The following is a 15,647-nucleotide window of genomic DNA, read 5'->3' as shown; positions in this document are numbered from 1 at the left end:
CCCCAGGCACAGTATCTCCTCGTCCCACACACAATATCTCTCTTTCAAATAAATACATAAATCTTTAAGTGAAAAGAACATATAAAATGGTGGAAACGATGTGCAAATTACATATCTGATGCAGGATTAACAACAATAATATAGAGAAAACTCCTGCAACAAAACAAAGTAAAACAATTTAAATTTAAAATGTGCAATGAAACTGAAGAGATATTTCTCCAAAGAGAAATGGCTAATCAGCAAAAGAAAAGATTCTCAACATCACTAATTGTAAGGGAAATGCAAATCAAAACCGTAAGATATCATTTCACACCCATTACAAAAGCTAATATTGAAAAAAATGATAAAATCTCACAAATAGCAAGATAACAAGTGCTGGGAGGATGTAGAGAAGCTGGAACTGGTATGCACTATTAGTAGAAATATGAAATGACATAACCATGGTGGAAAACAGGTTCTTAAACACGCAACACAGAATTATATGATACAGCCATTCCACTTCTAGCCATAGACCCAAAAAACTGAAAGGAGGGGTAAAAACACATTTAAACCCAACTTTTCACAGCATTATTCACAATAGACAAATGAAAATAACACAAATGCCCATCAAATGATATATGGAAAAACAAAATGTTATATATGTACAACAGAGTATTTTCAGCTTTTCAAAGGAATGAAATTGTGATATCTACTACAAAATACATGGTATGGGAAGACGTTCTGCTAAAAGAAATAGGCCAGATACAAAAGGACAAATATATGCTCTCACTTCTGTAAGCAACAAGAATTGTCTCATTCATAGGAAAAGGAAGTAGATTAGTGGTTACCAGGGATTATGGAAAAAAGATAATGGTGATTTCCCTATTTAAAAGAAAGATATTTTGGGGGTGCCTGGGTGACTCAGTAGGTTAAGCATCTGCCTTGGGCTCAGGTCATGATCCCTTGGATCATGCCCCGCATCAGGCTCCCTACAGGGAACCTGCATCTCCATGTCTGCCTCTGCCTCTCTCTCTGACAAATAAATAAAATTGAAAGAAAAAAAAAGATTGTTTCAGAGTGAAATGATGAAAAATGCTAGAGACGGACAGCAGTGATAGCTGAACAACACTCCGAATTTAAAGCCAATGAACTACACATGTAAAAATTATACAAATGTAAATCTGTAATGTATAACTTAGCACAAAAAACTCTATACATTCATAATTCACACATAAGTAACTGATTCTTCTGGCATCAATTATAAAAAATGTAAAATGAAGTCAGAACCTTAAACACTTCTAAAAATAAATGACATGAAAACTACAAATTTAAAACTTTATACTATATGTGGTATATCTGTGTTAGTACTTGTTCATGTATTCTTTAAAGAGCTAAGAAATATGATTAAAAAGATCTTCAACAAGAATGCTTATCCTATTTTTAATAAGATTTCTGCATTATTTTGTCTGTAATACACTCAGTTCAAAGTCAGTTTTTACTTTTTTTAAAAAAAGATTTTATTTATTTGTTTGACAGAGAGAGATACAGCAAGAGGGAACTCAAGCAGGGAGAGTGGAGAGCCAAGCAGGGTGAGTGGAGAGCCAAGCAAGGAGCCTGATGTGGGGCTTGATCCCAGCACCTTGGGATCACGAGCCAAGCCGAAGGCAGATGCGTAACCACTAGGCCACTAAGGCACCCCAGTTTTTACTTTTATGATTTTTATTTTTTTATTATTTACTTTACTTATATTTATTCCACATAAGTTAAAACACAATGTTATACTAGTTTCAGGTTCACAACAGAACGTGCAACAGTAACTCCATACTTACTGATATACTCACAACTGTCTACCATCTTCAAATACATAGTTCAAATTAAAAACAAAACATAATTTGAGAAGTGTCTGAAAAATGATTTAATGATCTGATTATTAATGTGAAAGAATCCACAAAGTTCTATTTTAGTAATTGCAAGAGGTTTCAATTTCAGATTTACTTCCTCGTACCATTCTTTTTTATTTTTGTACTTCTCATATATTTTGAAACATTTCTGCTTCTCCTGCAGTTTTCTTTAAAGACTACAAGTGACAAAGAAAGAGTACCTTTCATATAAAACAAAGTGAAAACACCTTTTGATGTCTGACTAAATGAACATGAGACCTACTCAGTTTTCCTTAATATTAAATCACTCTACAACTATTACTTAGACTTACTTTACTATTTTAATTAGAAATATTTCAAAATTAGAAGATATCATATGAGACAGAAATTTTCTTTTTTATCTTCACCTTTGCTTAAATTGTTAATAGTTCAGTAGTTTCTAAGGTGCAGCACTTATAAAACATAGTTATACAAACTAAACAGATTATTATAAAAGTAATGGGCATTTAGCAAAATAATCTCCAGGAAATAAATACTCACTCTCAATGACTCCTGGAAGGAGGAGGCTTGGTACTGTGCATACTTAGCAATTGTAGTATGAGATCTATTACTTTCACAACGCCAGATTTTCTTAGTTCCAGTGGGATCCCAGTTTTCATCTGCTGGTTGCAACAACTGTGTCCTCACTTCTACAGTATGTTCGTTGTTAGCTTCTACCAAAGTTTTGGTAGAGAAAAGTCCAAGATCTTCATAAATAAATAAGTTGTGTTAATAAATAAAATTGTATGTGGTACACTGGACATTTAAAAGTATGTAGGAAAATCCTTAAGGAACTCCATCCATTTTCCTGAAGACTGCTTGAAGCCATGTAGGGCCACAATTGCAAAGCAACTCCTTGAAACACCAGATCTAACTATCATGACAGAATATAAAAAGGAGCTGTAGCACTTACAAATAGGATATAATTTTACCTATATTCTATAGCTCAGAAAGACTTCCACTGCGTAACCTGTAACAGTAATGTTGCATAATGACACCCAATTAAAAACTAAGTAAACATCCAACAAAAATATGTCAGTAATGGCATTACCTACTAAAGATGTGCTAAAGAGGCAGAGAGAAAGAAAAGAAAGAACACTGAACATTGAATGGGAAAAAAAGTTTTTGCCGGTGTTTTAAAATACTTAAAAATAATTAAAAAAAAAAAAAAAAACTTCAGACTTTCTTTTTTCAACCTTACCTAGTTTAAGAGCTCCAGCAAGGCCACGTATTACTGTAACAGGGTTTTTGGGATTTGTACAAAACTGATGTAATGGAGGAAAGAAAGCATCACGCTTATTTTCCAACTGTAAAATTAAAATGTTTTGTTAGATTTCATAAAAGTGATTAAAAATTATAGTGCTAATCTCTATTCACGTTTCCATCATTTTTAAATCTAAAATTTTTTTTATTTTTATATTTTAAAATGTATCTTAACCATTAATACTGTGTTGCTACACATTACAGGATTTTATCATTAGTTTTTGCAGGAAATTATTAGAAGTTAATAGCCACATAAATTTCTCTTAAAGAAACACATCTTAATTTGATAGTTTCAAATGAAATTACCAATGTGTTATATTACACTATTGTATCACATTATACTAAAATTGATACGATGATATTTAAACATTTTAGTAGTTCAAAGGATTACCTAAGTGTACTTTAACTGTATTTGAATACTTCCTGTATGAAAGAGGTGGGAGAAGTGAAACTTAATGTTCAACATCACAGTGTTTTAAAAACTAAAAGCAAAATTAAAAAATGATTCAATAAGATCTATAAAGATAAGTATTCATTTTTCATTTATTCTCTCAAGTCTATTTTATGTTTATCTCACATCATCCCTTCATAGTAACATGTGCATACATTTTAATTTGATAAAGGATAATATAACACTGGGAAAAGAAAAGGCCAAATTTCAAAATCTCCTATCAATAAATTCATTCTTAGTGCTTATTATTCAACTTTTAGCTCAAAACTTTTTTTTTTTTTTTGCACATATCTAAGGGAATATAGCAAGGATGGACAACAAAACTCCTTGGGGAACAATCAAATTATTTTAGTTTATATCAACTTTTACAACAATGTACATTTTCTAAAATATAAGACATAATGTACATTTAGAACAATGTTAACCAAAAATGACACAAAATTAATTCTTTTGCTACTCTCCAATAATCCCGGTCCATCTGTGAGAAGATACTTAAATATTAACTTTAACAAATCTTTCTGAATAAACCACCAGCCAAAAACCTTTTCTAGGGTGCTTGGACAGCTCAGTTGTTAAGTATCTGCCTTCGGCTCAGGTCATGATCCCACGGTCCTAGGACTGAACGCTGCACCGGGCTCCCTGCTCAGTGGGAAGCCTGTTTCTTCCCTTCCCTTCCCATCCTCCCTGACTGTGTTTCCGCTCTTGCAGTCTCTCTCTTGTCAATTAAATAAATAAAATCTAACAAAACAAAACTACAACAAAACCAAAACCTCTTCTACAAAAGGACAGCTGGTAAATGTTTTTGGTTTAATAGACTGTACATTGCTTTGTTAACTACTTAAGTCAGTCTAGCGCAAACCAATCATAGACAACATGTAAATAAAAAGCACGGCTGTGTAGCAATAATTTTTCATAAGAAGAGGTTGGTATTTAAATTGAGAAATGTTATTTGTCATCTTCTGGGATAAGGTATGTTTTTCCAGAATCATCAACTTGTGAAAAAAAACTTAATGTTGCCTAAAAGGGCATCCACGCTGGTATAAAAATTTATCTTCAAAAGACAGGCAAGTTTAGACACGTGATATATTCCTATTTTGTCAGTGAAACAAACTCACATAAATGCTAGGTGTGGGTGGATTCAACTTGTCTTTAGGCAAGGGAGGGTATGGTGAAGTTGGTGGTCTTGGAGGTGGACAGTTATCCAACAAAATATGACTATTAGACAATCCATTTTTGCCTAGATTCCTGGAAAATAATAAGCAGAAAAAAATATATCAGCTATACATTAATTTTGAAAGTAGAAAGTTGAAAAAAGTAAAATTAAGTAAAAATTTTCATTAAAAATTAAAATTAAGTAAAATACCCAAGGTTTAAGTATATAGCAGTTACAAAAATAAAGTCATGCTAAATTATTGGTATCCATTCAGTAAAAATAACAAAAAACTTAATTTTGGCAGATATTCACTTTGATTTCTTGTATCATTTAAGAAAACCTAAGTGAAATACTCTATATATCCACATAACTCGATTTATTAACAAAACTTTTATAATTTTCCAAATTATTTTTTTGCCTGAAAAATATAAACTCCAACTTTATCAACATGTTTCCCCTTTAGATTTTCTTCACTTAATATTAACACTACTTTGAACCAAAAATAGAAGAAAGTAATGTTATTAAGATTTGTCTCTTTTCATGGGGAGTCTAGGTGGCTCAGTCAGTTAAGCATCGCCTTAGGCTCAGGTCATGATCCCAGGGTCCAGGGATCAAGACCTGCATCGGGCTCCTTGCTCAGCAGGGAGCCTGCTTCTCTCTCTGCCTCTGCCTGCTGTTCCCCTGCTTCTGCTTGCTCTCTCTCTCTTACAAATAAAGAAATAAAATCTTAAAAAAAAAAAAAAAAAAAAGATTTGTCTCTTTTCCTAAATGTCTTATTTCCAGAGTAACTCTTTGTCAACGTTCAAATCCAGAAAGACCATTTGTTTTCTTTTTTCAAAGCTGATTTTGTGTAATTCCCTAATATTCAGGAGGACATCATTTTACTGTTATTACAGTAATTTAAAAAATAAGATGTATAGTTTTGGATTAATATTTTTCCTTTGTGAAATATATGTTACAAATTCTTAAAGTACAGGAAAATTGCTCCCCAATGCATACTTTTTTTAGTATACGAACACTACAGGAGTATTTCTATAGTTTTAAAATTTAAAAACAAAAAAAAAACCCTTAAAACAAATACAGAGAACTGTTAAGCCTTTAAAATCATTGAAACTGGGATGCGTAAGTGGTGCAGTTGATTGGGCATAAGCCTTTCAGTTTCAGCTCAAGTCATGATCCCAGAGGTAGTGACATGGAGCAGGTGCAGGGCTCCGCCATCAGCAGGGGGTCACTTGTGATTCTCTCTCTCCCCCTCTCTCTGTCCCTCCTACTAACGTGCATGCACTCTCTCTCCCTCCCCGAGTAAAATATTTTTTAAAAATGAAACTGGATTGGGGCGCCTGGGTGGCTCAGTTGGTTAAGCATCTGCCTTTGGCTCAGGTCATGATCCCAGTGTCCTGGGATCGAACCCCACATCGGGCTCCCTGCTCACTGGAGAGACTGCTTCTCCCTCTCCCTCTGCCTACCTGTGCTCGCTCTCGCTCTCTCTGTCAAATAAATAAAATCTTAAAGAAAAAAACACCTAGATTGCCCTAATTAATTATCACATTAAAAAATAACTAATGGGGGCGCCTGGGTGGCTCAGTGGGTTAAAGCCTCTGCTTTCAGCTCAGGTCATGATCCCAGGGTCCTGGGATCGAGCCCCGCATCGGGCTCTCTGCTCAGCAGGGAGCCTGCTTCCCCCTCCCTCTCTGCCTACTTGTGACCTCTCTCTCTCTCTGTCAAATAAATAAAAAATATCTTTAAAAAAAAATAACTAATGAATTAAGATATGTAAGGAAAACCACTCTTAAAAATACTAAAATTTCAAAGAATCTGCAAACTATTTTGGGAAATAAAATATACATCAATAACTGCGTTTAGAACAGATTAGGTTTTTAACATTTCAGATCATATAGTAACATAAACTGAAAGCAAAATTACCATTTCTTGATTAACTATTTTTGGCTCAAGAAAAAAACTTTAAAAGTTAAGCCTTTGGGGTAATGAAAACTAAGCTTCAAGTACAATACCTGTCAACTGTACAGATGCCATATTAAATAGCTCTGAGGGTATATAACTTATTTTTTTAACTGCAAGGAAGAACTTCTGATGTTGTAATCAACAATGAGGTTTAAAGGACGCCTGAGGGGCTTGGTCAGCTAAGTGTCTGCCTTTGGCTCAAGTCGCAATCCCAGGGTTCTAGGATTGAGTACCACATATCGGGCCAATTGCTCAATGGGGAGCCAGCTTCTCCCTCTGCCTGCCACTCCTCCACCACTTGTGCTCTCCCTTTCTCTATGACAAATAAATAAAATCTTTGGGAAAAAAAAGGTTTAAAATTACTTTTTAAAAAATAAAACAATGTGCAGACCTAAATTAAACTAAGCTTCTATACTTGTAAGTACTTATTAAGGTTAAGTGTTAAATGAATAGTTCCAATACCTACAAAACTTGATGACCCATACTGTTTACATTACCAGATAGATATGATACATTTTAAAGTTTTAAAATATGGAACTGTTTCTAATTTATAAAATCCACACAATAACTGCTTTTCACAAGTAAAAACTACCTGTCTAAAACTGATAAAGGGAAAATACAAGTATCTTCTTAGACCAATGCATTAAGACTCAATACAATCTCTACATAATAAAGAAATGGTTTCAATGTTGGATTATATATCACTTTATAGTACATACAATTCAGACTGATTACAAAAAGCTTGTTTCATCGAGAGAAATGTGACAGAATATAACAGATACTATTTCCGAATACCACAGAATATGGGTCAAATATTAACAAGCTCTTCAAGGTCTTTTAAGCCAATTTAATGTGGCATCAAGTTCAGCTATTCACAGTATGAAAAATAAGACTACGTAATAAGAAAGGATAGCTAGTGTATGTCAGTGTATGTCTCCATAATTTTTACAAATTCTGTAACAGAATACGGATATACAGAAAACTCAATGTGAAGTATAAATATATTTCTAAGAAGAAAAAAAGACATGCGCAAGAGAGCTAAAACTAATTGAATCTCTTGAATACTGAAGTTACAAACTAAACTCTTAAGAAAAGCAAGACACCATAAGTGCAACCAAGATGAACCAAACAATAGCACTTTAAAAATAATCATGACTTAGGGCGCCTGGGTGGGTCAGCTGGTTAAGTGCCTGGATTTGGACTTCCGTGCAGGTCATGACCTTGGGGTTGTGGAATGGAACCTAACGTCTGGCTCTGGGGCTGGAGCCTGCTTAAGATTCTCTCTCTCCCTATTTGCCCCTCACCTCTCCCTCTCTAAAAAAACAAATAAACATAAATAAAAATAAAAATGACTTAGAAAACCTATGAGGAACACAGATATGTAAGAAAACCTAGAACACGTAATAAAATGAAACTATATGGTAATTGCTTAATATATTTCTACCTATTAAGTTCAAGTCAGAAACTTAAGAATTTCTCTCACAGAACTAATGCATGTTTTTGATAAGAAAGAAACCACCAGTTTTTCTCTGCTAAAAATACAAGAGTCAACCAAAAGACAGAGTTGTGAACAAAATAAACAAATTAGTTTTTTTTTTTTTAACAGGCATGAATCTGTAACTGTCCATGGGAAACTATACTATAAAAATCTAACCTGTGAAGGGAAGAAGTGGGGGTTTGGGGATAGATACAAGAATGATTAAAAGAGTTCATTTCATTCCTCAAGAAGGATTTCTTAAACCTTCTTTTACTCTATAAAGAAAATCCATTATTACATAAAAATTCTTTTTAAAATGTTAAATTTACTTTCAAACATATCACTTAGAACAAAATGAAAGCTATTTTACAGATAAACTCATATGCAATTTAGATTCTTTCCTCCAGAAGTATCTTAATGAGGGAGAGCTGGAACTCTCATACTGATACTTCTTCCTTTACAGGACTATGAATTCATCCTGTGTAGAACACGTCAGTATTAACTAACAGAACTGCAAGACAGTTATCACCTGTCGACCTGGTTCTTTCTCAAAGTCTCAGAATAATTTGAACCTTAACATTCAGATCCTGTTCTGTTATTCTCTTTTGTCCTTTCTATTTGTTTTTTCCCTTTCTGATTTCTGAATGAATGGTGGTGGTGAATACACCTTCAATACTAAATTAACAGTTACACTAAAAAACTGAAACAAACAAAGAAACATGCAGTCACAGGTTTATACAGTGTCTTAAAGATACCTGCAACTTTATTTCTAAAACGTATTTTATTTTTAACTAATCTCTACAGCAAATCTTGTGCTGAAACTCACAAATCTGAGGTCAAGAGTCATATACTCTTCCAAATAAGCCAGCCAGGTACCCCAATACTTCCAAGTTTAAAAAATAGAAATCATATCAGACATAACGCAAAAGTCCTTTTAGCGGTTACTAAGCCAAAATGAATCTCAAAGAACCTAGTTTACCCAAAACTGAGTATTTACAGACATTTCAAAAATGAGATGAGGTTAAAATCTTTAATCTACTAAAAATATGAAAGATACAAATTTCATTTAACCATAACTTTACATAAAATATTAATTATTTTCATTACTCATTAGGTGGCTGCTAAGTACAAATTACATAAAAATTTTTAAATGTGCTATTATTGCTTAACTTTCTCAGTGATACACATTTAATGGCTGACTCATAACCCTAATAATCTAATAACTCACATCTAAGCAAGTTTTAGATAGAGCAAATAGAGAAATACATAATCAGCAGTTTCAAGAGGAGATTTACAGTCTTAAATTAAGTAAGAATTATTTTCAACTTTGAAATTCAAAACATGTAGTAAATAGCCAAGGTACTTCAAAAATACTTAAACTGCATTTACTTTCTATTTTACTTAATTTCAACCTCAAATTAAAAAGATCTTTTAAAAAATCCAATGTATCAGTGTTTAAATTTCAAATGTTACGTAATAAAACCCTTATAGAGCATTTCATATATTTACCCTAAGCACTTACTTTATCTAAGTTTTATTAGTGTCTTCTAAACACTGAAAAAGAACATTCATAAGTAAATTCAAGAAAGGAAAAAGGTAATTTATTATTTAATTTAGGATTAGATTCTATTGGGTTTAGTATAAACAAAAACACATTAAAAACTTGTTAATTAGTTTCCTTTTGAGGTGCTAAAATTCCTGTAAATTTGACTGTGGTGATTCTTGCCCTTACCTAGGAATACACTACAATACCAATGAACTGTACATTTTATTTTATTTTATTTAAAGATTTTTTTTTATTTATTTGACAGAGAGAGACATACAAGCAGTACAGAAGCTCCTCAGTTCTGAACAGCAGAACACACAAGAGACACACACAAGAGTGGGAAAGGGAGAAGCAGGCCTCCCACCAAGCAGGGAGCCCGAGGCAGGGCTCAATCCCAGGACCCTGGGATCATGACCTGGGATCATCTGACGGCAGATGTTACTACAGAGCCACCCAGGCGCCCCTGAACTATACATTTTAAATGAGTGAAATGTGATGTGTGTCAATCATACCACAGTAAATCTGTATTTTTAAAAGGTAAATTAAGATCTATAAGAGGGGGAAATCTATCTGGTATCACAATACCAAAACAAAGTTTTCCTTATTCTTTGATTCTTCTTTTTTTGTGGGAAGGCAAACACTTAAGAAAAAAATTCCTGGGAGTAGCAGAATATGGCTAACCCTTACCAGAGTGGCTACTTTATAACCTCTTCTACAGTCAGTGTTAACAGAAGAAAACACACAGTGTAGTTTTCCAGGCTTTGTTGTTTTCTACCAAATATGATTTAATTCATTCTCAGGTTTTATTTCCCAGATTAAGGTCAGTCGTGGAGAAGCAGATAACTCAGATAACCAACAGAAGACAATCCTAGTTAAAAGCATTCCTCAGGTAAAGGAGGTTGTAGAAAATGTTTTCACATCTGATACATTGCTAAACTATAACCATAATACAAAGCATAAAAAAGACGCTTCTGAAATTGTTATTTTAGATGACTATTATCAGTTTACATTTTTTTCTGAAACATACTTTCTATTACTTATAAAGTCAAAATATTATTTACTGATCTGAATAGTAGTCAACCATTCCCATTTTGTGACAGACATCCCCATACTAACCTGCATGCCTTCAGAACTTCTGAGGAACTTGAATATATGGACACAGATATTGATGGTATAATATGAGGACCAGGTTTTTGGCTAATTACAGGCAGGTCTGTTTTTACAGAGCTCTGTGAGTTCTCTAGACCTTCTCCATTAAATGTATGTAACCTACTGTGAGGACTGTTAAGGCTGGGAACACTGTGTACAGCTGTATGTTCGCTGGATTTTGGAGAAGGTGTTGCAGTAGAAATGATTGAAGAGGGTGAAGAGGCAACAGAATTATTAGTCTTTGTACAAACAGTGGGGTGAAAATCACTGACTTTGTCACAAGCTCCACTACTCCCACTGTCATTAGCTTTTCCAACCAACAAGGCAGAGACCTGAGGAGTGTCTGAAATTTGTACATTTGGTGATGTGGAATCTCCATGGTTAGGACTACAAACAGGTTCTGCCATCAATTGCTGAACATGATTAGAAAGTCCTTTGACACCAGCACAGCCATTAGGTTTGTCTCCAACATGCCTGCTTGTTTCAGGCACCAAGGATCGATTTCCTGAAGGTTTGCCCTCTTTGGTAAAGGTAATGCCTTGTTGTCCACCTGAGGTAGGAATAGGAGAGGAGAGGTGATTGAAAGCAGCTCCCTGTGTTACTGAATTGCTAGGCAGAGTTCGAAGTCCAGTCTGTTTCTGAATAGCAGTGCTAGCTGCCTGGAGATACTGGGCAGGCCCAGTAGAAAAGGGAGGTTGTTCGTCACTGGGTCCTGCCAAATGTGAACTCTGATCTTTGTGAAGCCCCTTGGGGGGGAAAAAAAGAAAGAAAGAAATTACCAAGATTTGTTTAAATCTACTATTACACAAACTCAGAACACATACACAGAACAGTACTGAGGATTAAAAATGTTTAATAAGCCACAAAAATAAACAATTAAATGTGCAGTATAACAATCTAAAACCTAAAACTTATTTTTAGAAGGTCCCATAATCCACTGATTAAGATGGTTAGAATCTTCCGCAAAAATTACATAACTGGGCTGCATAATTTGTATTAGTGTGCCAAGATATTTCTTCATATAAGGGCTTTAAGAATTTTTAATGCTCACTTCTGTTACATACATTTTCACCTGTATGGAAACGTTATCTGTAAATTTAGATATGGTAAAAAATACATATGGTCATTACTAAGTGAAGCCATTACACAAACTAAATAGCACAAATCACTTATCTAAAAATTATTATAGGGGCGCCTGGATGGCTCAGTGGGTTAAAGCCTCTGCCTTCGGTTCCAGTCATGATCCCGGGGTCCTGGGTTCGAACCCCGCTTTAGGGTCTCTGCTCAGCAGGGAGCCTGCTTCCCTTCCCCTCTCTCTCTGTCTGCCTCTCTGCCTACTTGTGATCTTTGTCAAATAAACAAATAAAATCTTAAAAATAAACAAATAAATATTTTTTTAAAAGTATTATAAATTTAATACAGAAAGTGTACTTACTAAATCTTTGAAATTACCAGTTACTCTATAATATAAATCTGGTACGTATCTTTCATCCAAAAAGCAAAAACTATTAAATCTATGAACGTATTTCAAGGAATAACTTACATGGATTTCTCACCCTCACCCCTCATAACCCACAGACATTTAATGTGTAGTTCCTCACTGATTACTCAAGAATTGATGGCACTTTTTCCTAAATTCACAAGATTAGGAGAATATATGGATAATGTTAGAGCATCTTTATGGGATAGTTTTTTTAAATTATTAAGTTCTGAACCAACAGGAAAGCTATCCATGGAATTAAAATATACAATGAATTAATTTTAAGTGAAATTTGTCTTTGGCATAGTTAACTGCTCTAAAAAGATTCTCATTTTGTTTTACAATACAGTAATTAAGGAACACTGATTAAAGTAATATGGAATAAGAAAACAATAGTTTAATATTTCCCAAGCTACTCTAATAAGAGAACATGAAAACAACTTCTCTTGAGTTAGAAATATAATTATACATTAACATATTTTTAATATAAAACTTTATATGGGCTTAAATCTTAAAACGCTAGAGATTATCTTAGAATTGGCACTTCAAAGTTGTTAATTAATTTAGCAAAAAGGCAAAAGCCTTCTGCTTTCATATGAAATGGAATTAAGTTATATACAGAGTAAAGTCAGTCTTAGGTAGCTAATTAAAATCTGCCAGCATGCTGCTGATACTGTTTTACCACCTAAAACACCCTAAGCTAACAATATATTTTAAATCAAGAATATCACTTATATTTTATCTACTTTAATACTGGAGACATTAAAAAGGATGGAAATTAAGAGTACAAAAGGATACTTTAGTGAGGAATAATTAAGTAAAAGAATAATCATGGAGTAATTAGGATAAAATCTTTAAAATCCTTGTATAAAATCAATTTTCATAAAAGTAGCAAATATTGGGGCGCCTGGGTGGCTCAGTGGGTTAAGCCGCTGCCTTCGGCTCAGGTCATGATCTCAGGGTCCTGGGATCGAGTCCCGCATCGGGCTCTCTGCTCGGCGGGGAGCCTGCTTCCCTCTCTCTCTCTCTGCCTGCCTCTCTGCCTACTTGTGATCTCTCTCTGTCAAATAAATAAATAAAATCTTTAAAAAAAAAAAAAAAAAAAAAAAGTAGCAAATATTGTCATCTAATCAATACTATTCAAAAGTGGGTAGGCAATTAAACACATTGACCATCATCAAACTGACATACAGATTTTTAAAAGCAGTAACTATATTACTTCTATAGCTATAAATCAGAATACTTTGAGTTTATTCTCTTAAAGGGACTCCACGGTACACTGAAAGTAAAGAAGGACTTGAGAACAGACTGAAATTTTCAATGTATTCCTCAACCCACACTGAATAGACAACCAACAGAAGCCTGATGGACTATGGTCACAATGCTGATCATAATAAATTAGTTTTAGACCCCAGTAAATTTAATAACAAATTAGAATTAGACCCCAACCTATTAAGCACAAAGGAAATATTTCAGGAGACCAGGCTAAAAGTTAAAACTAGAGATAAAAACAAGATGGTGGCTGTGAACAAACAAATTCAGAGGTTCTTTTTACCTTTTTACTAAGGTAAAAAACATACACTGAGGGAAAAAAACAACATTAAACACAGAGTTATAATACAGACTTTAAGTGAACAATACCTAATAGAAAAAAACACCTAAACTTAGAGGAATAGGTCACCAAAAACCGTACTGAAAGAAAAAAAGGCAGAATCTTTCTATATTAATAAAAAAAAATCTTGTTTCCAACTCAGTTAAGTTTAGAAACCCTAACTAAAACAAACAAAAAAACTGCACCTGAGACATCATAATATTTGCCAAAATCTACAAAAAGAAAATCCAGAAGCAGCAAAGAAAATGACTCACCACAATAAAATAAAGAGTTATAAGAGAAACAAAAGACTTGTTATACCAAACAGTGGGATGAAAGGTTCAAAGTACTCATAAGAAAATAAATGCCACGCATATTCAATGGGGGGAAAACCAGCCTCAGTTGCTTCAGCAAATGGTGTTGGGAAAACTGAATGGCTACCTGCAAAAAGAAAAGAAACTGGACCACTTTTTTATACTATACACAAAAATAAACCCAACAGAGATTAAAGACCTAAATGCAGCACCTGAAACCACAGAATTTGTAGAACAAAAACAAACATTAATTCATAGATGTCAGACACAGAAATATTTTTGTAGATATGAATCCTGAGACAAGGGACAAAACATCAAAAAGGAACTACTGGAACTTTATCAAGATAAAAAGCTTTCTACACAGCAAAGGAAACAGTCAACAAAAGAAACAGACGATCTATGGGATGGGAGAAGATAACCTGCAAATGATATACCTGATAAGTGGTTAGCATCCTCAACTTATAAATAACTCAATACCCAAAACCAGATAGTCTGACTTAAAAAATGGATAGGGGACCCGAATAGACAGTTTTTCAAAGACAACACAGAGATGGACAATAGACACATGGAAAGATGCTCAACATCACTCAACAGGAAACAAAGTTAAAGCCATAATAAGATACCATCTCATACCTGTCAAAATGGCTAGAATCAAAAGACACAAAATAACTAAATGTTAGTAAAGGCGTAGAGAAAAAGGAATTCTCACAGACTGTTGGTAGGAATGTAAATTGGAGCAAACGCTGAGTAAAGAGTATTAAAATAGAGTATTAAAAATAAAAAGAGTATTAAATATAGAAACATCGTATTACTCAACAATTCCACTACTAAATGTTTACCCACAGGGGAAAAAAAAACCCCGCTAATTTGAAAAAATAAATGCTCCCCTCTGTTTACTGCAGCATTATTTATACAACAGCTAAATTATGGAAAGAATCAAAGAGGATATCAATACATGAATGGATTAAAACCATGTAGTATAAAAATACACAATGGAATACTATTAATAAGAAAGATAAAATGCTGTCTTTGTGACAGAATGGATGGACCTAGAGGATATTTTATTAAATGACGTAAGTCACAGAAAGACAAATATTTTATGATTTCACTTACAGGTGGAATACAAAAAGCAAATTACATGAATAAACAAACAGAAAAATACATAAATAAACAAACAGAAACAGACTCAAATACAGTAATAAAGTGGTGGTTGCCAGAGAGGAGGGCTGTATGTGGATTGGATTAAGTAGTACAAACCTCTAGTTATAAAATACATTACAGGATGTAAAGGACAGGATAAGAAATATAGTAAAGAATACTGTGTAACTATGCATGGTGACAGAAAAGAATTAGACTTACTATG

General features: G+C 33.7%; 1 protein-coding gene across 1 annotated transcript in view; it reads right to left on the bottom strand.

The window, feature by feature from the left end:
* The window catches only part of LOC308337756 (lysine-specific demethylase 6A-like), a 202,466-nt gene that overhangs the window by 41,894 nt on the left and 144,925 nt on the right, over window positions 1–15,647 (bottom strand). The window contains exons 18-21 of the mRNA XM_080795939.1: window positions 10,867–11,645; window positions 4,728–4,857; window positions 3,100–3,205; window positions 2,400–2,605 (exon numbers count right to left, since the gene is read on the bottom strand). Of these exons, the coding sequence (XP_080652065.1) occupies window positions 2,400–2,605; window positions 3,100–3,205; window positions 4,728–4,857; window positions 10,867–11,645 (1,221 nt within the window). The remainder of the gene's footprint in view (window positions 1–2,399; window positions 2,606–3,099; window positions 3,206–4,727; window positions 4,858–10,866; window positions 11,646–15,647) is intronic.

Source organism: Martes martes, assembly GCF_963455335.1.
Source record: "Martes martes genome assembly, chromosome: Y".
NCBI classification, from domain to species: Eukaryota; Metazoa; Chordata; class Mammalia; order Carnivora; family Mustelidae; genus Martes; species Martes martes.
The sequence above is the reverse complement of the archived record's forward strand: the minus strand, read 5'-3'. Positions and strand labels throughout refer to the sequence as shown.